General features: G+C 48.7%; 1 protein-coding gene across 1 annotated transcript; it reads left to right on the plus strand.

Annotated features, from left to right (window-relative positions):
- The first annotated feature begins 290 nt into the window (after nucleotides 1-290).
- On the plus strand, nucleotides 291-19,693 carry LOC144115732 (uncharacterized). Its single transcript, XM_077650228.1, has 5 exons — nucleotides 291-297; nucleotides 5,062-5,156; nucleotides 7,579-7,620; nucleotides 9,900-10,271; nucleotides 12,570-19,693. The coding sequence occupies exons 1-5, from the start codon at nucleotides 291-293 to the stop codon at nucleotides 12,765-12,767; spliced, it is 714 nt and encodes a 237-aa protein (XP_077506354.1). The 3' UTR covers nucleotides 12,768-19,693.
- Nucleotides 19,694-21,094: the final 1,401 nt, after the last annotated feature.

Consider the following 21,094-nt stretch of genomic DNA (forward strand, 5'->3'; position numbering starts at 1 on the left):
TGGTAGACCCGGAGCGTTGAGCTGTGCTCGAATGCGCATTCCAGGAACGTACCTTAGTCCTTCTTATTGTATCTGAGCCCGCATTGTTGTCCGAAGTCAAAGGAAGGACAACCGGTCGATTCGTCATCTTCGCTTCATTCACTGCCTCCATAATGTTCCCGCGTCGACGCCCGCTAATCTCGCACAGGCACGGCATATATCCGGCGTATATCTCGCCATATCTGGCCCGCAGCCATCCACTGCGGTGACTAACGGCTGCGTTGTGGCCGCAGCCCTGCGGCGCGTACGTCATGGCCTGTATGCAAAGCCCATTCAAGGTTTCTTTCTCCTCGCGGCTTTCTCTCGGTCCCTGTCGCGCCTTGCTTCGTTCTACTTGTTTTGCTTTATTTTCCTCCCCGTACAAACGCAACCGAGACCGCAGCTGTAGGCAGCCTCACCGCACGTATACAGACGGGAAGACATGTGAGGGAGGCCGAGTCGACTTGAATGTGAAGCTGTTCACGCTTTTCTCTTCAAGCATCTCGCTGTCGTTTACGTATGTTGGTCCTTGTGCACGCAGGTGTTCACGCAGTTAAGGAATCGGCTCCACCTTCCCAAAGCAGAGCAGCTGTCACTCGCGGGAATGCGAGGCAACGATTTTCGCGCCCCATTTAAGCGGAGACGTCTTTTACGAGCGCCGACAGTTTTGATACAGCTCTGCGATTGTGAGGGAAACTGCGATGAGAAAATTTAAGGAAGGCGCGAAAAGTAACCAGCGGTAAAAGCGATCGCAACCGCCGCGGTGTATCAGTGTTCTTGTGGAAGTGCGCTGCCGCTCAGCGCGAAGACATTGGCTGGAACCTCCCCACAGCAGCCGCGTTTTGATTGGGGTGAAACGCAACGACTCGCGTGTACTGAGATTTCAGTGCACGCTGAAGAATCTCAAGTACTCGAGTAATACTGAGCCCCCCCCCCCCCCCCCCTCCCCCGCCACTGCGGCTTGCCGCACCACCAACAGTCAGCTGGGACCCCGGAACGGGAGCGCGGCAGAGGAACAGTCGCTCCCCCCCCCCCCCCCCCCGCCGTGTCCACTTGCTTGGACTCAGACCAGGTTTATGAAAAACGTCGCAATTCTAGGACGTTATTAATATAATGCACAGTGGGGCTCGGCAAGATAGGCTTCGTAGCCAGACGTACAGCATTTCGTTTCAGTCACCTAAACCAATAATTTCTCAAAAGAAGTTTATCGTCTGACGTTTGCTCATGAGCACGATTATAGCAGAATTGAATCAGACTATGAATAAGCTTTTTCAGTGCAGCCGATCACTCCTCGTTCGTGCATTTTTATAAAGCTGCCCATTTCAGTTCGTTTTATATGTATTTACGAATACACCTTTGAAGAGCGCAAGATAACAAAAACATAAACAAGGAATACAAAATTCAATATCCAAATAAATATTGGATGGGACACTTAAGCTCCGCCTAAGGATAAGACGAGATAGCTTGATGAGTTACTGCCCATATACGCAGAATTGTATATATGGGTATTCACAGATCCCTGGGAGTCGCCATACCCCTCCTGGCGCAGTGGTGCAGCGGTTAAGCGATGCGCCACTGCCCTGCGATGGCAGGTGCCCCCAGTGGTGGGACTTGTGAGACTGAGGTTGCTTTTCCCGAACAACCTGTCGCGACCAATCATTAATTTAACTGCCACCTGTCACGGTGCGCGGTTTGCTCACACTCCAGTGGGCAGGTTGTAATGACGCCGCAAGGTTACGTGACCACCTGCCTCCTAGGTTGCTTCTCTGTGGATTTTTTATGGGTTTTGCGCCTACGGTCAACGACAACGGCGACGCCGGATTTTCTGCGACACGTGCTCCTTAACGCCATCGCGTTAAAAACTTCGGATAAATAAATAATAAAAGCTCATGCCCCCACTAAAAAAAAAAATCCGGAGTCCCTGCCCATCGTGTAGGCTTGGCAAATAAGATTTTTTTTTTTTAACCAGTGTATACAAACGTATTGGTCGGCGTGCACTGTGCGCGTTAAGGAACAAGGTGGTATACCTTTCAGCTGAGTTCTGCACTGATCTGTCACCGCCTCTTGAAGCTTACGAGAGCAAACCGTTTTCGCAACACCAACCTCAGGGCGAGTTCAGTCTGTGGGTTGAATACTGCATTAAGAGCACTGACTCTCGAGGCCTGTGTTGCCGAGGTGATAGGCTTGCGGAAGATTGATTCATTCGCCTACGGCGCGTTTACCATCCGAGCACGCAATTTCTGTCCTGTTTCTATGCGAACGAAGGTCGCGCATCTGCTTCGATGTTTATCGTGGTTTGCCCCATCCAGTTCTCGATAACGCGTCCCGCTGACTGATTGACGCTTCCGCAAGGCCGGCCTGAAACGCTTCCAGTTTGCTTAGCATTGTCGGCCATATCACTTATAAAAATGGTCTATAGACAGTCTATAGACTTATTGTAGACTCTATTGCCTTCCTATAAATATTTCTTTTTGTCTATTCAGAGGCTATAGACTGTCTATAGACAAAAGTCTACTAAAAGCGTATGGCCATAAATCTATAGATTACCTATAAACTGCCTATAGAATTTGTATTGCTTATATACTGTTCTCTGAGGCTTGTCTATAGAGAGACTATAGACTTTACGGCCACAAGTGTATGGACAGTTTATAGACTGTATCAAGAAATTCTTGTAAGGGACGGGCAGTTCAGAACAGGCATACCCTGTCTCGGTGCAAATGTTAAAGTAGCGTAAATTAACTTTTTCGTAAATAGGACGGTGCTCGCAAATGAATGGCTTGAAGGCACGTGTGTGCGTGCAGGCATGCATCTCTGTGTGCAGGCATGCATGTGTGCGTGTGTGTGTGCGCACATCAGATAATTTCAAGCACGCGATTCCTCGTTTCTTGCAGCAATTCGTTCTCTTTTATTAAAGACGTCCCCGCTGCTGCTGCCCGCTTCAAGCACTGCAGCGGTGAGTTTTGAGTCGATAGCAGCGCCGAGCACCAGCCTCCATCCAGCGACTTGAAGCAGCGACCCGGGCCTGGGTCGCGCAATAAAGTATATTCGCTCTCTCTCTCTCTCTTTGCCAGAGCGCGCTGATTGTTGTCAAAATTTCAGTCTATTCACGTAATTTTGTTTCTTAGTTTGAAATTCGTTTGTTGGCGAAAATCTTCGGTGTGTAGCCACTGCAGCGATTTCAATCACAGCCTATTTGATTACGGGTGTAGTATACAACTCACCACGGCTCCACGGTAATTGGAGTATCACCAATGTAACTTCTGCTCAGTAAAAGGAGAGATTACTCATCAGCTTCCAAATGGTAAGAAAAAACCTTCCTCATCAAGTATCGAACGAATGCTAATGCTGAAATGCAGGCCTCGGATGCTAATGAATGCTGATAAGTAGCTATTTCCTTTAGAGAGATGAGCTCCCCGCTGGGAAATTTCCTTACACTCACTGTAGTATATCATCAGCGGCAGAAGGGAAGAGCTGCAGTGCTCTTACGAATCTCTCCGCAAAGTGGCCAGGCCCCAGAAAGTGAGCTATATCCCTCTGTGCCGTACAGCTGTTCAGAGCTCAAAGCGTAGCTGGCATTGACTTCCGGGCAAGTGCTTAATTGCCGACTGCTGCTGGCTTTCAGTGCGGCAATATTTGAAGTTCGCAGGTAAGACTGCTTCAATAGAGGCTATCGCAATCGGAGCGATAACAATACATTAGATAGTTTGTAGCCGCTACTGCTGCCTGTTTCATAAAGAACGGCGACAACCTGCTTTTGATGTGCTCTGGACTTTGTTCTTTGAATCCCAAATTCATGTACAGGGCGCTTTCTTTTTGTTGCGGTTGTTAACCTGTAGAGGCGGCCTTCTGAAGCATTTGTCGCCTTTGTGGATCTTTGCAACAATATTCATGTTATTTAGAAAGGAAATAGTTTTTGCGCGGATAATTACTAGCAAGATATAAATCAACATCTCAGATATACTAAGTGTCATTTAACAGCTGATTTCGTCGCATTTTCACATGCCAACATGAAGGTAAGGATATGTAATGGCTGGGCTTATTTTTTCTAAACTAAATGAGCGGGTCCCATGAGACATCCGTTAGGGAGTGTTCCTAAGCGGTTCGCGATGCCGTAGCAGGCCGTCAGACGATCCGTCAGATAACTGAACGGCAATTTATTGGTGATATGCCGTATAAATATAAGCAAACATTCTTTACCACGCTTCTATAAGATTGAGCCGCGCTGAAAAATTCGCTGTGCTGGTCGTTCTGCAGTTGCTCAACCATATGATCTGCTAATCTCTGAATATTTATATCGTAAGAAACACCGTTGGAGCTTGAAGCCCCTATCTTTGCCACAGTCTTTGTTACAACGGCGCTGCTCAGTAGACCAGCGTTCGTGGGCGCAAGCCAGAGAGAGAGCCTCGTCAGCTTCGCCTTCGTTCTGCTGTGCCTCCTCCGTCGGCGCTGACCGCTGGTGCCTCAAGCGCCAACGGTCTTTCTTACAGTATGTTATTCTTTCTGTACTAAAAAACTACGTGCACGCGCGCGCGCGTTTGTGCGTGCGTTTTTGCGTGCGTTTGTTCATGAGTGCGTGAGAGAGGTATATAGAGAGAGACACTCCGCGCTATCGATCATTAGCAAAGACACGCAAATTTTCTGGCGCACGAAGCATGTCTTCGTAAACGCCCAGTTTCCATTACAGGCTTATATCTGCAGCACTGGCAATCAAGCAATTGTTACTGAAGGGAGGAAAAATCAGCAAGGAGAAAAGTAGAAACCGGTGGTGCACGAGCAACGACGACGATTACAAACGTGCAGAAAGGTAGAGGGTGGGAGAGAGAGGGAGAGAGAGGCGCGGTGCCGGAAATTCGCTTATGCAGTAACAAGCGGGGAAGGCCGCTCCGCCACGTTGTGCCGATTAGTGCGCCGCGCGCGAAATACACGAGATACGCGCGTTGACCGAGCGCGCGAGATACGGCCGGCGCTCTCATATAATGCCCGGCCGTGTCGCGTCGCATTCACGCTCCACATCGGCGGCCGTGGGAGGGAAGGCCCGTTGAGTTGGCACATCGCCTTCGGGGCTGCGAGCAGCGAGTCGGGTCGCCCGTGCCGCGGACGCCAGAGCCGAAGACGAGCGTCACAGCCTCTTCAAAAGGGTGAGCCGGCGAACGCGTACTCCCGACGGAAACCGCGGCAGTGGTCGCTTCTTTTCGTTCCAGACGCGGAGGCTCGGGGCGAGGGGGAGGGTGGGGAGTTGCAACATAACAAGGAAGAGGCAGAACTAAAGGGAAGATGGGGTGGGGGGGTGGAGGGGGGGGGGGGGGGGCGAAAAGTTAGCCGCGTCAAGCGACAGTAAAAGCTGAACGAGCCCGGTCGTTTCTTTATTTTTGCTTTGTTCTTTCTATCCTTTCAAATCATTTGACGACGGCAGTTGCAGCGAAGCGTGAGTGAGTCGCCACCTGAGCGTGACTCGTGAGCGCGCGCCGCAGGAACGGGGGCGAAAGTGTGGTTCGACGAGGGAAGGTTGCGACGACAGAGCAGCTGAGAGCGCGCGGACGGTCGAGCTCTCGACACAGCGGCGTTATTGTACAGTGGCAGGGGAAGAGAGGAAGTGATAGAAGAACGACGTCCGTAAGTCAAACGCTCGCAACGTGCCGTCCGTATGTAATTTACTGCGCGCGCTCAAGGACGGCGGCTTTAACCTCTCCGTTTTTACCAGCCACTGTAATGTAAACGGTCTGTCGCGAGCTCATGTTTGCAGCCCATTGCCAGCGCCAGAACTGCGCCTTGTTGCATCGGTTGCGGCGCGTTCATTAAAAGCGCAGTGCGGACAGTTCGTATGGCAGGAAATGAGTGCGTAATAAGCAAAGTCGATTTTTTTTTTACATTTTTTCCTTCGAGGCGTAAGTCTTACGAAAAGCTACTCCAACCGAGCAAGAAAGAGGGGCTCTGGTCATGACTGGATTTTGCCGGATTTACCAGCAACGGGAACGAAAGAAGCCTGTTTTTAGCCGACACATATCGTCCCACTGGCTAGATAACTGTCCGTGTTTATTTCCGCTATAAACGTTATACTCAAGATTCGCTCTGATTTCTGGAAGGGCTTCAGTATTATGTAATTCTCGATGCTCCGAAAGCTCATATGCCGAAAGTGCCCAAGAAAGCAGAAGTCGGGTCTGTTTCTTTTTTTCTTTTTTTTTTGTAGCGTTATTCTCTTGATAACTAGTGGCTGCGAAAAATCACTGCGAGTTTGCGTAAGTGAAGTGGCCGCAATTTCTTAGTTCTTTCGTGCCGCACGTCTGTGCGAAACGTCGTGTTGAAATAAGAAGCTGATGATGACGATGCTGTGTTTTTTTCTTTTTCTGGCCAAGGTCATCTAAGGCCAAAGAGCTCTCAACACAAGGTTTGGCGCTCTTGAAGAAAGAAAGTGCCTTACATGTAACAGGGCAGAAAATTGAGAAAGTTGGTAAACGCTCATTCAGGAAAATTCAAGCGCTAGCCTTATTGTGTTTCGTTCTTGCATAATTGTTTCGCTTAAGAACCTAACATCGCATTTTGAGCCCACGGTACCATTGAAGCTAACGGGTCCTTAGCTTCAATGATAACACGTTCCCTCTTTTCCGCTTACAATGTCTTTGTCAGATTGAGGTCATTTTTGCAGAAGGTCCGTTAACGACTCGAACCTTTCCTTCCTCTCCTCATGTGGAGGTTGGGGGGGGGGGGGGTGGATGGAGTGAGGGTACGTTACCCTGCCTTTTACAGCGTCAAGCACGTATTTACTCGCGCTTCGGAGCAAGGAATGCTAAATGTAGGATAACTGGCTTCACGTATGCTAACTCATTCCAGCTAGTTAGCATGCACAGATGCTCCTTATTCTGTTCTTTGTCACGTATCTCGAGCAGCACTGCGAAAAACAAAGCTGGCGTCGGTTAATCAAGGGCAATATTCACAACACGAAAACTAATGGTTTCTCCGGATTTGTCAGCACCTGTGTGCTGGCCAGTTTTGGTTCCAAATGTGCCGGCGACTGTAGACTGACTGCTCTCATTTCCGAAATTCGCTGTGAATTTGGCTATTCATCGGTTGACGTCGGCTCTGGGTGCAGCCGCACTGCAAAGTTCGGGGGAGATAAAACAGGGGCGCCTTTAGGAAGAAGAAAAAAATAAACCTCTGCACCCTTTTTTCACACCCTTTTCATTCTGTTTTATTTCTCCTTTTATTTGCTCTTCGGCGCACCGGTTGCGGCAGAATGTGAAAAAATATATTATCCTACTCATATTCTTAATTAAAACGGCATGCAGAGGACGAACAGGCTTCTTCTTCTTATGCTCTCCTTTCCTCGTCGATCAAGTTTCGATTTCAATATGACTTTGAATGATTTTAAAACCTTTCCATGATACGCGCATATCGCGAAATCGCATAAGCTACGCTAAACCTCGCGAACTGCAGCTGAAGACTGAGCAAATAATATTTTTGTTTACCTTTCACTATTGCTACTGTATTGCCGGAGACGCTGGCGCTTCGAGCTCCGGCTAGTACCCTATTTACTCGCGTAACAAGCGCACTTTTTTTTTTCAGAAAACATCTTTGAAACTGTGGGCGGTGCTCTCATCATTCGAGGTAAAATACAACGAAAATCTGAAGGGATAAAAGCGCGACAAAAAGTAGGCTGCTTGAATAAATGCTTTGTCCGGTAAGACCCAACTTCTAAGTAAAACAAAACGCACTCGAGCACTATTTACGGGCTCGAGAGCATCGTCAACAAATTCTGTCGTAAACCCGTATGTGTAACTCGCGTATTGGTCCAAAGTTCTGTCCAAACAGAGCACAACGCAGTTTAAGGCTGGTTCACATTCAAGCGATTGAGCGAATTAAGCGATTTCGCGTAGGAGCGAAAATTTCCCGACTTGTTGGAATCTGGCCACTCTGGCGGCTCAAGCCGCCGCGACGACTCAAAATAAGCTTTTGTGCCGCGGCGGCAGGATTCGCTAGCGTTTTCGCTTGCGTGTGAAACAGGCTTTACTCCAGAAAACTCCCAGCATTCACCGCGAAGGCCAACCGCAACAATTTGCGAGAATCCCTAATATTTCAGATCGAACAGAGAAACGCTATGTGTCCTGGAGTGGATTCTATTGGTTCTCCTATTCCGCGTGGAATATTCTTGTTGGCTATTCGTCTTGTAGGATGAGATATAGTTGTCTTGGCATTCGACAAACAGGTCTTCATATTATGCCATTGTTGTTTCGCGGTGCAAAAAAGGGAGTTTGCGCGCCAAATGAAAGCGGTGCGTCTATTACCCGAGGGAAGAAATAATTACATTTTTTGACAAGCAAAGTAGAGGATGCGTCCATTATGCCAGTAAATGCGGTATTCATCGCTTCGGGTTAGTAGCAACTTCTACTAACGCATAGTTTAAAAGCAAACACAGGGATCGTATAAGCGCACTGTTCGCAAGTACGATACAAAGGTGGCCTTCGTAAATTTCCTCATTGTTCTCGCACTAATAAAATACAAGAGTTACTTGCCCGCAGTATGACACAGCCAACGGAAAAACGCACGCTACACAAAATGATCACACAAGAGCGATCCACGCTATATCTCCTGAAATTGTTTGAGGTATAGCGGATGTGAAATCGGGCGAGCTCATTATTGTTATGGAGCTCATTCTGTCGAAGAACTGCACCACGTTAAGCCCGAATAATAATAAAGAAAGCGCTTCCTGCACATTTCGCCGACGCGCTCACAATGCGCGCATCCAGCCGCCTGAACAATGGGGGCATCGCCGATAAGGGGCTGACGTCCATTTAAACTGCGGCGCCTGGCATGAGTCAGGGCGACCTTGTCCGGACCGTCATGTGCCTCGGAAAACAATGAACGCTTCAGATCTCTATCGCAGCCCTGGACGGTATAAAATAAAATAAATAAATGTATGCGAAATGAGCCTTGGATTGATGCGCACCAACCCAGTACAAACCAACGCGAAACTGAGTACATGACAGTCCGCGCGTTGCATTTGATGTCTGAAGGAATTCATTATGATAAGTGTCGTTTGGTAGAACAGCATGGTCATAAATACATCTACGGGTGCGTAGTAGTGCTTGAGCTGGGACTCTGTCCTGGGTACACAGCAAACAAAAAAGAAGTGAAAGAGACGTACAGAGCACTGAGCAGCTTCCGCGTCGTACAATCAGCTGAGGCCAGGGCACGGAGTGTCGAGAATAACCCACAGTTGGCAGGTTGGCCTGTACGGCGTGTTAACCCGCAGAGGTAAGAAAAAAAAATGAGTGAATCGCACGATCATTGAAAAGAAGCACTAACAAGATGAACGCACCCATGAACTCGCTTGAAACGGACAAATAGCCGTGCGTTATGATCCATAGCGCATACCCACTAGCCCGAACCATCACCTTGTTAAATAGCCGTGCATCAAGAAAACAAGAGCCATTTTCACTAAGCCTCACTCACGTACTGGAGCGTTGTGGGTTGGTTGGCGCAATGTGTTGGTCAGTCATGGTAGAGTCAATGAGGCCACAGCCCATTCGTCATAGCCAGCAGGAAAAATGCGAATGATGTCACATGTCTCTCGTGTTTTGACTACAGAGGCCGCGATCACGCAGCCACGCTCCCTTCCCCCTCTGTACCCCGAAGTGAGCGCATTCAATTACGAGCACCTTTCATCCAGGTAGAGTGTCAATCACTTCATTCAGCCACCTTACGGAGGCCTGCCTGCGCGCCCGTCTCTCGCAACTGTATGCTATATACCTAAGGCGCAGTCAGGTAAACGCGACCAAGAGCGCTTGCGTTCGTACGCACGCTCTTTGCCACTGGCTCTGGAAATTAAGAGACCGCTCCGTCTTCGGTGTTCTTTATTTTTTCCCTCCCTCTGCCACCACCCGCAGGTGCGAGGCGTCCTCGCTCCGGCCACGACGGCGACGCAGCCCGCCCGGCGGCTCCCCGCACCGACTGCGTCAGCCAAGGGGCCCAGCGACAGCTGCCGCGTCGTCGGCGAGACTCTCCGCGCGCCTGACGCGGGGGCGAGGGACATGGCGGCCGCGGTTCTGACTTCGGCGCAGCAGCCGCAGGGAGCCACGACCCCGGAGGCTAGTCGGCGGGTGCAGCGGGCGCTGCTCAAGCTCGAGCTTCCGGACTGGTTCCGACAGCACTACCGGCCCCCCAGGAGGGACGCCGGATCCCGGCTCGGCGACGACGGCGCGCCGCGGTGGCCCAAGTGGCGCGCGCCGCCCGCCAAGGACGCCCTCCGGCCGGCCCAGGTTTGTACAGCATGCGTCTGCACTTGTGTAGTATATGACTTCGGGATTCGTGACGTGTGCGCAGCGCAAGTCTCCTGCTACGCGTGTTTCCAAAACAGCGACTCCTTCTGACGTCTGCCACAACGTGGTAGTTAAGCTGTCGTAGTATATATCTTCCATAATTAAAAAAAAACTAAAATAAAGTTAGGGAAGCCCGCAGCACAATTGTAACTGGCTTTAATTCAGGGTTGGAAGCTTAGACATGGAGCTAAATGCTCAAGGTAATTTGACAAGGGAAAAAATTACAGAAACGGCTCGAGGTTCTTTCTTATAGGGGACGCTGCCGACTCGTATTCATTATCCGTATCTGTGAGGATGCAACGTCTCTCAAGGATGAGCATCGGCCGGGACGAAAGGCGTGTGTGAGGGGCGAGGGTGCTTTATACCACGTGCACAAATAATAAAATAATCAACTAATCAAGGGTGGGGAGCTCCATGAACATGCAATGTTTATTTCGCCGCACGATCCTGCCACCCTGACTGTTGTTGTCCAGGTACGTATCACATATTCGGCACTTCTCTGAAACATGCTTCGTTCTGGCAGAGTGCATTGACTAATGCCTGTCGTTCCGTAAATTTTAGACTAGCTGTTGGCCGTGAGCATCGTGCCGCACGGTGAAATTAATAGTGTGGGTTAAGTACAGCCTGCCGCAAAGACGCAGCTGCGTTCTCAGAGCGTGCCGTTCCAATTGAGATGCTTGCGACTACGAAAAAAAATTGCGTTTCCGTCTTTATTCAAGCGCCGACTTCTAGAGGTGCAGTCGTTGGTGCGTATATAAAAACACTTCCAGGACTTTCATGGTTTATGTTTTTTAAAAAAACTCCAGACTCTCCTGGGCATCATGAAAAATTGGATAGGCAATAAAACACTGTAGCCAAGCACACAGTTTAAAAACAAACACTGCAACAATGTCTGAAATATAGCCTGCAAAATAACGCACCAGTTGAGAAGAAAAATACATTTACCGCAGCGGTGGCGAATTGGTTCAGCGTCCGCATCGCATGCGGGAGGTGCGGGGCTCGATCCCCAGTGCTGCCGGGTACCCACCGATGATACCCTGGTCTGTTGATCGGTTTATTTAGGGTGAAATGCTTGGGATATAAATGAGTATTTGACCCCACCTTGAGAAATTGAAAATACCTTGTGCCATGGCGCTCTGTGGCCATAGATGCCCTTGCGCCATAAAAATTCATAATCATCAAGAAAAATGCATTTCAGGAGGCTGCCACCGCAAAAAGTATAAACACGAGATATGTATGTTTTAGCCGTTGTGCATTTGATGGAAATGGACATTTCGACATTCTTTTTTCTTAGTTCTTCAAGAAATCATGTTTTGGGCAGTGGCGTTCGCAAGTTCATCAATAAAAGCATCATTCTTATTAACGCCAGCGACAACTTTAAGTGGTGTACTGTGCTGTGAAACGTTATTCTCGAACAGCTGCTTCCCTGCCGAATATGAGAATGACAAAGAACAGACACTAACGTTAATCGCTCCGCGGTTGCCGAATGCTGTCCTTCCTTGTTCAAAGTCGCAACGCGGCGTAGGTTCTTCCACCGCGGCGTTATAAACAGCGTTCTGTAGACCTTCCCTGAGATTTCGCCTTCCTTCGTACCCGGAAGTCTTTTAATCAGGAGCGCAGAGACGCGCCAAATTTGCCAGAGACGAGACTGAAATTGACAGTTCGGGCGATGCAAAGCATTTGTTGGATTCGTTTTCATCGGGCGAGTTGCGGCTTGCTTATCCTGCAAGACCGTAAATGTGCATTTCACAGGACCTTCCCCAGTCGTCCCGTTAGATGGCCAAGGTCAACTTTGTCACCCAAAGTGTCGTTCCTTTTCTCCCCGAGACGTCAAGAGGCACAGCATATAGTTCGCACCGGCGGAAGCTCGTCGTTTGTAACAATTTCACCGCCATCTTTCTATTTGAAATGAATCCAAAGTGAGTTATCTGCACCACAAATGACTTACTTTCGGTAATAATGTCATGTATCACTTAATGAAGCCTCCTTACCGGGCGTAAGCGTCGGCCACTCCTCTCTTTCGATTATCGTCTCATGCTTGGTACGTCCGACGCACCTGCTTGCGGATATACTGCAGCGCTGAGTCAAATCAAGTTTGAACGCACTGCCGAACTAACCGAGCAGTCAGCTTGTCTAACCGGCCGACTATAATCGATCGAACTAATTCGCTCATTCGGCGCGCACCGTTCGTTTCTCCGCCGCGGTATCTTTCATTGCCGCACTCCCGTTTTCTCGCAGACAGCCACGACCACGCTGCCGGCTGACCGGAGGAATCTGGTGATCCCCAAGCGGGTCACCTTCCGCGAGAAAGGCTCCTCTCGCAGCCCCGTCAGGAACTGGGCGTATCGGTCTCTGCGGACGCCGTACCTGGGCTGGCGCAGCGCGGAGCTCGGCGCAGCCGCTCCAACTCCGCACCAGGCGGCTGCCGTCCGGTGACCTGATCACGCGCACCCCGTCGTCACCAGCACCGTCTTATACTCATCGCCCACCCTGCACAAAGCTCGCCAAGCAGCAACTGCTACTCGCACTCGCACGCACCGGGACTGACGCGGCTGCATGTGCTCCGATCGGGGAGCATGGCCACTTGACATTACGATGGTCAATTCCAATGGCCTCTTTGGAGCAACTTTAGAAGAGCAGATGTGCCCCCCTCCCCCCCCCCCCCCCCCAACCCCATTTTTTTTTTCGCAAAATTGGGTCTCAGGGTAGGAGAGCAACGTGCTTCCTATCGGGCCAGTCGTACATGCCCTTCAGCTGTGCATCACCCATGCCCCGCGACTGCCGTGCGGTAGGTGCGCCTGAGCGTGCCGAGGCGACCGTACTGCACCATCTGTCGTCGCCACGGCGCCATTCTTGATCTCGCAGAAAAGAAAAAAAATATGAAACGAAAATGATGAACACCTGTCACTTCAGTGATTAGTCGATTTTGTCGTGACAACGGAAGGCTTCGCGGTTTCCTAGGAAACTCGCACCGCCATCTGGGCATGTCATGTTCCTCTGCTACCCTTCAACGAGCCGAGTGCTCCCGCCACAATGATGGAGTTAACATCTTGCGTGGAGGAAACGCCGTGCTCCATTTGGGCCACTGGAAATCACCATGCTGAAATTTGCTGGTTATATTTTTTTGTGTGTGGAATGCTACCGTTTTTGAAGGATGTTAGACCAGCACCCTCAACTGTTGTACTTTTTTGTTTATATGCTCGTCATTTTTAAACTATGCTGACATCTCTTCTTGAACGTTTATAGCGCGTATTCAGCATTGTTTCTTTTTGCGATTTTCCGCTCCTGGACGCCTCAGACCACAAGCTCAAATAAGAAGTCAAGGAACACCGCTATTTCTTTACACGTCTCTGGCACCCTGTAGGCATAAACGCGTCACATCGACATGTTCTCGAATGGCTACTACACCCAAGCGCAATGTGTGTGTGTCGATGTCAGAGAACTGTTGTATGCTCGGCGGTCTGTTGCGATCTTCGCCTTGTGTCACGCGATCCTTGGCGATGGCTCTCAGCACGTATGACATTTCTTCGAAGGCCAAACGATGCCCTTTATTGGCACTGTGAATAAGCTCTTCCCTGCAGATTAACAGCGCACTGACGTACGTCCCCGAAATATTTTATAATTTGAACAGCTTACTGTCCTTTTCTCCAAACTGCTTCGCCATATGCGAACATGTCTTAAGCTTAGGCATAAAGATCAATTACTATAAAGTCGTCTTTAGCACCTACTGCCTGGTGAAGAACGTTGAATTGTATAGTTTACATTTTCAACTCCAGTAGTTCACTGAGCGATTGTGCAAAGGTCGGTCAAAAAATAACGCACAATCCACTGAAGCTCGGTAATGGTAACCACTAGGTAAATTATATTTTGTAGGTTGAAGCAATGGCGCTTTGACCCTTTGAAAATGCCACTGAATGTTTTATGAACTTGAACCACTGCACTGTAGCAAACTTTGCTTTCCAAGACAAGAATGCACGTTTGCAAAACTCATGAGGTTCGTCTTTACACCACTTTTTCACACACGCATTGAACTGGGGGTCATCTAAGACCTGCTTACAGCGGAAATGAGCATACAATCCTTCAAACAGATTGAAATCCGATAGTGCTTCATGAATGACTTGATGAAAGCAGTGTGGACAATCCCCAAAGAAACTTTGCAGATCGTCACACACATTTTGCCTGAAATGCATCAACTCCCTTGTCAGGAGCCATGGAACACAGCGTGTCTCTATCCAAGTCGTACGAATAGCGTTAAGACGTACCCTTTTACTACACCAGTGTTTTAGATAATCTGTCGCGTGGTGATGCATCTGCCATTTTGAATGAATGTAGCAATAACTGATGCATTTTCATCGGTTGCGACGCTTGACGGTCTACCTGAACGTGGCAGGACCTGGTTACTACATTCAAGACGCCGAAACACCTAAAGCCATGAAAGCACATATCACTGCGAACCAATGTGTTGTCCCTATAGAATGGGAACAGCTTCCAGCGAATTGATGCTGCTGAGCTATCCGCGGACTTGTACAGGAAGTCGATCACTGCACGTTGGTATAGTAGGGTGTCACGTTGATCATGCATGCTGGCTTACATGAGAGAACAGGAAGAAGAGTTTGATATGGATTAGGGTATAAATGACCAAAGCTTCTATATAGAAAATTTCATTTCCCCAGCTCTTGCCAGTACCGGGCTACAGCGGACTGTGCGTCACTGTTTTACGGACCCTTGTACTTTACAGATACGAGACATTCGAGCTTACATTCTTCATATTCCTAGACTCCTCGCTTCTAGTCAGCTCTAGACGTGTGCGTTGCTCAAAGGTCCTGCTCTTCCGCATGGGGTTGATGATTTTTATTTGCATTCACTCAATATGCGTCACTTACGGCACGCTTAGTTATGTGTACGTAGCGTTAATCTGCAAAAGCCCCTACCTCAACTCTTGAGCGCACTTTTTGTATCCGGGTTTCTTGCTTTCCCATTCTGAGTGACTAAATACTTGTAACCAATCCTGATGAAAGTGGTAAGCACTTTTGGTGAACTTTATATATCCACCCTAACGGACTGATCTGGAATATATAAAATATCGTATATAATTTCAAAATTTTTTAATCGGTCCGAGGGAACTGCTCGTTTATTCGTTATTTCAGTCGATACGAATATCTACAGTCATACTGACTCAGTGCATAAAATACCGAATTTCGCTAATCTATTTATTAGATCATTCAATTCAAACAGGGCAGCAGTCTTATACGGCAACGAGTCGTGACCACTAGTATAGCTAGTTGCCGCGGGGTCTACATCCAGTTGACAGTCGCGTTAGTCACGAATAGAACCGCGGTTGTAAAAAGCGCGCTTGAAAGTGGCGCCATTAGGTTGATGTGGTGTCAAAAAACAAAATTAAACAGTACCTATAGGCATTTCTTGATTGCTTCCAGAATGTGATAAAAAATATCCTGTGTTGTCGCCAAGGAAGATGCCAGCGGACGACATGCGAACAGGGCGCCGCTGTTCGAAACAGCTGGTTCTGTTGACCGGATCGTCAAGTGCACAATGCAAAATTGACCAGTACAGAGAACCCAAGCAAAGAAAATACACCCGTAGCTGGTGGTGCAAACTACACGCACACAAGTACCTGAAGCCATTCTGAACGCATTTTGCTGGTAACTGCCGTACACCAAAGAAAAGAAAGAGAAATGCCTTGTGGACAATAATATTTACTGTGTGGCAGGTGGAAGTTAAATTAGTGGCTGATCGCGAGGGGTCACAAACCCCGCCGGTGGCTGTGTTTGAAACAGCCGTCCGCCAGGGCAGTGGCGCATCGCTTCACCGCTGCGCCATTGCGCCAGTAGTGGTATGAGGACTCCCCGCGATCTATGAATGCAAAGTAGAATGACCGATTCCGCATACGTGGGCATGTAGGCATAACCTAAGCCTCAGAGAAGGAGTACTTGCGCAAAAGAAATCTCTAATGCTATCGCAATGTACATACTCTTAATGGTAGGTTAAGCGTCACGTGATGGTGAAAGAAAGAACAGTGTCCGTGTCTGCGAAGTGATACAGAAACAGGACCTCAGGTCGCTGAAGGGACCCATTAACGCTATCGCGTCATACCCTTAAGGCGGAGCTTGAGTGTCCCCTAAAGTTTTACTTCGTGTTTTACCCGCAGCGGTGGCTCAGTGGTTAGAGCGCTCGACTACTGATCCGGAGTTCCCGGGTTCGACCCCGACCGCGGCGGCTGCGTTTTTATGGAGGAAAAACGCTAAGGCGCCCGTGTGCTGTGCGATGTCAGTGCACGTTAAAGATCCCCAGGTGGTCGAAATTATTCCGGAGCCCTCCACTACGGCGCCCCTTTCATCCTACCTCCTTTCACTCCCGCTTTTATCCCTTCCCTTACGGCGCGGTTCAGGTGTCCAATGATATATGAGACAGGTACTGCGCCATTTCGTTTCCCCAAAAACAAATTATTATTATTATTATTATTACTTCGTGGCACAGACACTTTCTTCTTCGCTACGCTGCCCTGTCACCTCGTCCAAAAAACTTTATAGTAGACATTCAAGCGTCATGTGTGTGAGTGCAATCCACAGCGCTCGCAGCGCTGCATAGACCCCTGTGACTTCGCTCATAGCGGCATCGTTCCTATGCGTCCCTCTAAAGGCACCATCGAATTTTCGCAGATGCGTTGTTCGCTCATGATTTATGCATGGGGCCTCGAAGAACTAACGCAGTGAAATAAGTGTGTGTGCGTGTGTTTTTTTTTCTTTAAAAGCCCGAAACCACAGTGAGGCTATGAGCAGGAATTCCAAGCAGCAGGAACAAATTCGTTGCTTCTAGAATTAATCTTTCAAATCGTCAGTGTTATCAAAGCAACACGCGGGATGACAGAAAGCTCAGAAAACACACTAACGGCTAGTGCGTCAGCAGCATGCAATGCTAAGGCTGTGTCCTGGCAAGGGTTGCGCTTAATTGAACGAGAAAGCGGAGCGTTACGCAGCCAGCCAGAGTGTAATCCTGGGGAAGATGATCCAAGCAGCATTGTTACAGTTACAGCTAATCGTGAGAAGTTAAAGCAGCAAACGCTGAGTTCGCTGCTGTTATCACGGGCCAGTGGTGATGGCGGCCGTGGAAACGAGAACCATTGGCGGTCATCGAGTCAGAATGGCTCGATTTACAAGCGCGGTCGTACATTTCAGCAGTTTACCAAAATGCTGCCAGCGCGTAGGCGCGTAAGTAACCGGATAGCGCAAGCACATCTCGCGAAGAAACAGAGACGTAATAAAACGCTGTGCGTTTATCCGCGCAATGCAAAAACAACAAAAGGACGTCAGTACGCAATGTTACCTATTAATCCTCCCTCTTTTTCTCGCCTCTTTTGGCCAGAGCGCCCTTAAGTTGGAGATGAACAATAATGGCACACTTTTACTCTGTCTTGACTCGCAATCGCAACAGCACAATAATAACGTTTGCGTGCTGAAATACATCTAGAAATCAATGTTGTAAATTCGCGCCATAAGTCAGCGACGCTAACACGGCTTCTGGAGCGCAGGCAGCGTATGCTCAACAAAACACGCCTTGCCGTGAGTCGGCGCAGATGGTTCCGGGCGCAAATGACCTTGCTTCGTGCACAATGAGGAATCGAAGTCAGCTTAAAAGGAAATTTGCAGCCTGGGCACAAGGGAATGTGCAGATTTTGCGAGGCAAGGGGCAGCACTGTTTTTCTTTAATGGCATATGCGTCAGGCTATATCCCAAAGAAGCAAAGGAGATAATAAAAAACGTTAACAACACAAGGCGAAGATTTGGGGTATCAAGAAAATACCGTCAGTTTTGGCACTAAGGAAACAGGAATTTACATGGGCCCCAAAAATCAAAGGAAGCACGACAGCGAAGAAAAACTTGAATCGCGGTGAGCTGTAGCAGAGGAGACGCATGCTGTACAGCATGGCCGCGCCTGGCACGTCCGGCGGACCAATACTTCACTTTTGAAGTTCACCTAATCAGCGGCGAGGGCGAGGTGCCCCAATTTTTTCACAGACGCGTGTTCCGTTTTACGCTTGGAGCACTTGTGCACGCAGAGACAGCCAGTTATTGTTGTAGCCAGTTTTGGCTGCTGGTTCAGTCCAGTCGTTGACGAGAGCAGGTGGTCGAAACGACCCAAGAGAAAAACCATGTTGAAAAGAAAAGCATGCGCGTGGGAAGCTGCCTGAAAACTCGAGTCTTGTCACCGTCGGCACGACACACTTCCTTAGTCGGTAGTGCCCTATCACTTCTGCATGTCACTAGGCGGGAAGTTTAAGGAAAACTTCGGCTCTCCAAGCGCCACTTGCATCTGAGTGAGGCGCACTGTCGTGCCAGTCTGTCGATGGACTGCTCGGACAAAAGCGGTCCTTGATGCCTATAGAGGTGGAAATAGGAGCGTACAGTGTGAAACGTACACAAATTTGCAGCGGATCTCTCTCTATAGGACACAATAACCAGCGGTCCCATTGCGCCGAGCGCTGCTAAGCCAGTCCCTCGGTCACAGATGACGGCGAGCTCTCGGACGACAGCGCCTAAAAGAGGAAGGCGGAAGTCTTCCTTTGTCATAGCAGATGGCAGGGGAGCCTGTTGTCTGCAGATCCTTTTGCAGCGCTGCCGATGCCTCTGAACCACGGTTAATTACTTTTCTTAAGTTCGCGTGGCTGCTCGCTTAGCGAGGCCTCCCACGGGCCTTTGTGCGTGGCGTTCGCCATCCCTGCGTGGCAGCGGATCGTCGATCATGTGGCAGGAAGATTTTGCCACGCGGTAGGACAGACCTTTTTGGCGACATTTCCGAACGTGAGTTTCGACAAATTTAAAGGCTGTGTACCTTTCAACTGCTATATGTAGTGCGACATCCTGTGCATCAGGCTGTTATTTTGATCGCTTTTCAAAATATGCACTGAACATTGGTTCTGTGTTCGGAAAATATGTTTTTGCAAGTTGTGTACTGAAAAGTGGTTCTGTGTTAGGGAGATATCCTGCCCGCACTGAACGTCAACCTTGAGAAGCTGCTGGGTGTGAGGTAGGACGTGAGTTCTGTTTACCATGAGCCTTGCATTCCGACGGCACTGTTATAACGATGTTAGATTAAGCGCTGGGTAAGCTTCAACAGCTGTGCCTTTGTCTTAAGGCAACCTCACCATCCAAAGGGCATTCTATGTTCTTACTTTTATTCCGACTTTGAGTGCTCGCTATTCTTGAGTTTGTTAATGTTTTAGCTATTATTGCTACCTTTGCTGCTGTTGTTTCAGAATACTGATCTGCACGCACGAAGCAACAAAGGTTGTGTTTTGTTTGTGGCAACTGCTGAGTCACGCTAATAAAAGTTATTGTTGATTCTTGTGTCTGTCCCTTGACTTGCCTCAATAAAAGAAAAAAACTGTGCTACAGTATTATTGCATACAACAGCAAAACCTTTTACTTTTCGCTGGATGAGAATGCTAATTAGTGTAACCGGTCTCGCCGTCGTTGCAGCAGTCCAGATCCTCGCTAAATCGGAACTGTCTTTACGCCTTTCATTAGTAGCGTCATTTAATGCGCGGTTTAGATATGGGAGTCGCAAAGGCAACTCTAGGGGTCGCCATTAGCACATGACCTGACGACTGAAAGATGACTCAAGGCTCTTGATGAAGCAACTTCCTGGAGCACAGAGGCAGGAATTGTGGTATATCGAATTCCTGTCGCGGGCATTGCTGTAGCTTTTTTTTTTAACTTTCGAAAGCGCTGAGACAGGGGACACCAAGAGAAAGAAACGAAGGACAAGTGGTGTACCCTGTCGCAGCGCTTTCGAAAGTTTTAAAAATGATGTACCAATTAGCTCAATTGTCCGTGTTGCTATATCTTTCCACACACTCGACACTTGTCCTGAAAAAAAAAGAATGTTTCAGCAAGTTTTCGCTCCACTGAAGCCTAATGATGCAGAAATGCACTGTGGACGCATATTTCACAAGACTGTCGAAAAACGCAAAATCAGAATAAGTGACAAAATTTAGCGAGAGGAAACGGAAACTGCATTTTTTTATATATATATTCCTCTACCCCTTTGTAATTCCTTATTCAGTCGCCTCCTACAAAGGTACGGTCCAGGTGACCACCCACTATAAAACGTACTGCTATAGCGCCTTCGTTAATAAATACTTATAACACCTACACAGAGGCGTATGCAGCGCTCGAGAGGACTTTCGAAGCACTTAGTGCCTTCTTGCGGTCGCACGTCCGGCCCGGTGATAATGGCTGCGGCGAAGAAAACAAAAACCAGCGCCTTTTGCAAGCTGAGCAAGTACGTGCCGGAGGCCTCAGGAGGAGAGTATTTACACAACTTCTTCGTTCGAAGCATTGTGGGCACCTGACAAAGAGGTCGATTTTTAAGCAGTTGTGGTACCAACCAGAACCAGTGAAAATTGACAGAAAACAGGCTGTCCTGCGCCATTCTGAGGCAGGAGCTCAGTTTAGCAACACCCGCGAAGAGCGGAATTTTCGCATCTTTGAGACGTGAAACCATTCAATACTGCTGCCAGGCATCGATGTCTTATCTTATGTTCGAAAAGCGCTAACTTGCAAACAGGCACGGAACTAAGTGAGAAGAACACGCAAACACACCACCCGCCTAGTCGTTCCTCCATTCGAAAGGTCGCGCTTTTCGAACATAAGGTTAATGCGAACTATAGCCCCAGCCCCAGCTCTTTTGTCTTATTTCAGATCAAGACTTCAGGCTTAGCTTCGATATTGAATTGTGACCTCTCT

This window comes from Amblyomma americanum, chromosome 1 (genome assembly GCF_052857255.1).
Source record: "Amblyomma americanum isolate KBUSLIRL-KWMA chromosome 1, ASM5285725v1, whole genome shotgun sequence".
Lineage (NCBI taxonomy): Eukaryota > Metazoa > Arthropoda > Arachnida > Ixodida > Ixodidae > Amblyomma > Amblyomma americanum.

Excerpts from the sequence above, each read along its gene's own strand:
- LOC144115732 (XM_077650228.1), top strand. Across the intron at positions 5,157-7,578 it reads GTCACAGCCTCTTCAAAAGG|AAAACATCTTTGAAACTGTG; the intron begins GTGAGCCGGCGA and ends TTTTTTTTTCAG. Across the intron at positions 10,272-12,569 it reads ACGCCCTCCGGCCGGCCCAG|ACAGCCACGACCACGCTGCC; the intron begins GTTTGTACAGCA and ends GTTTTCTCGCAG.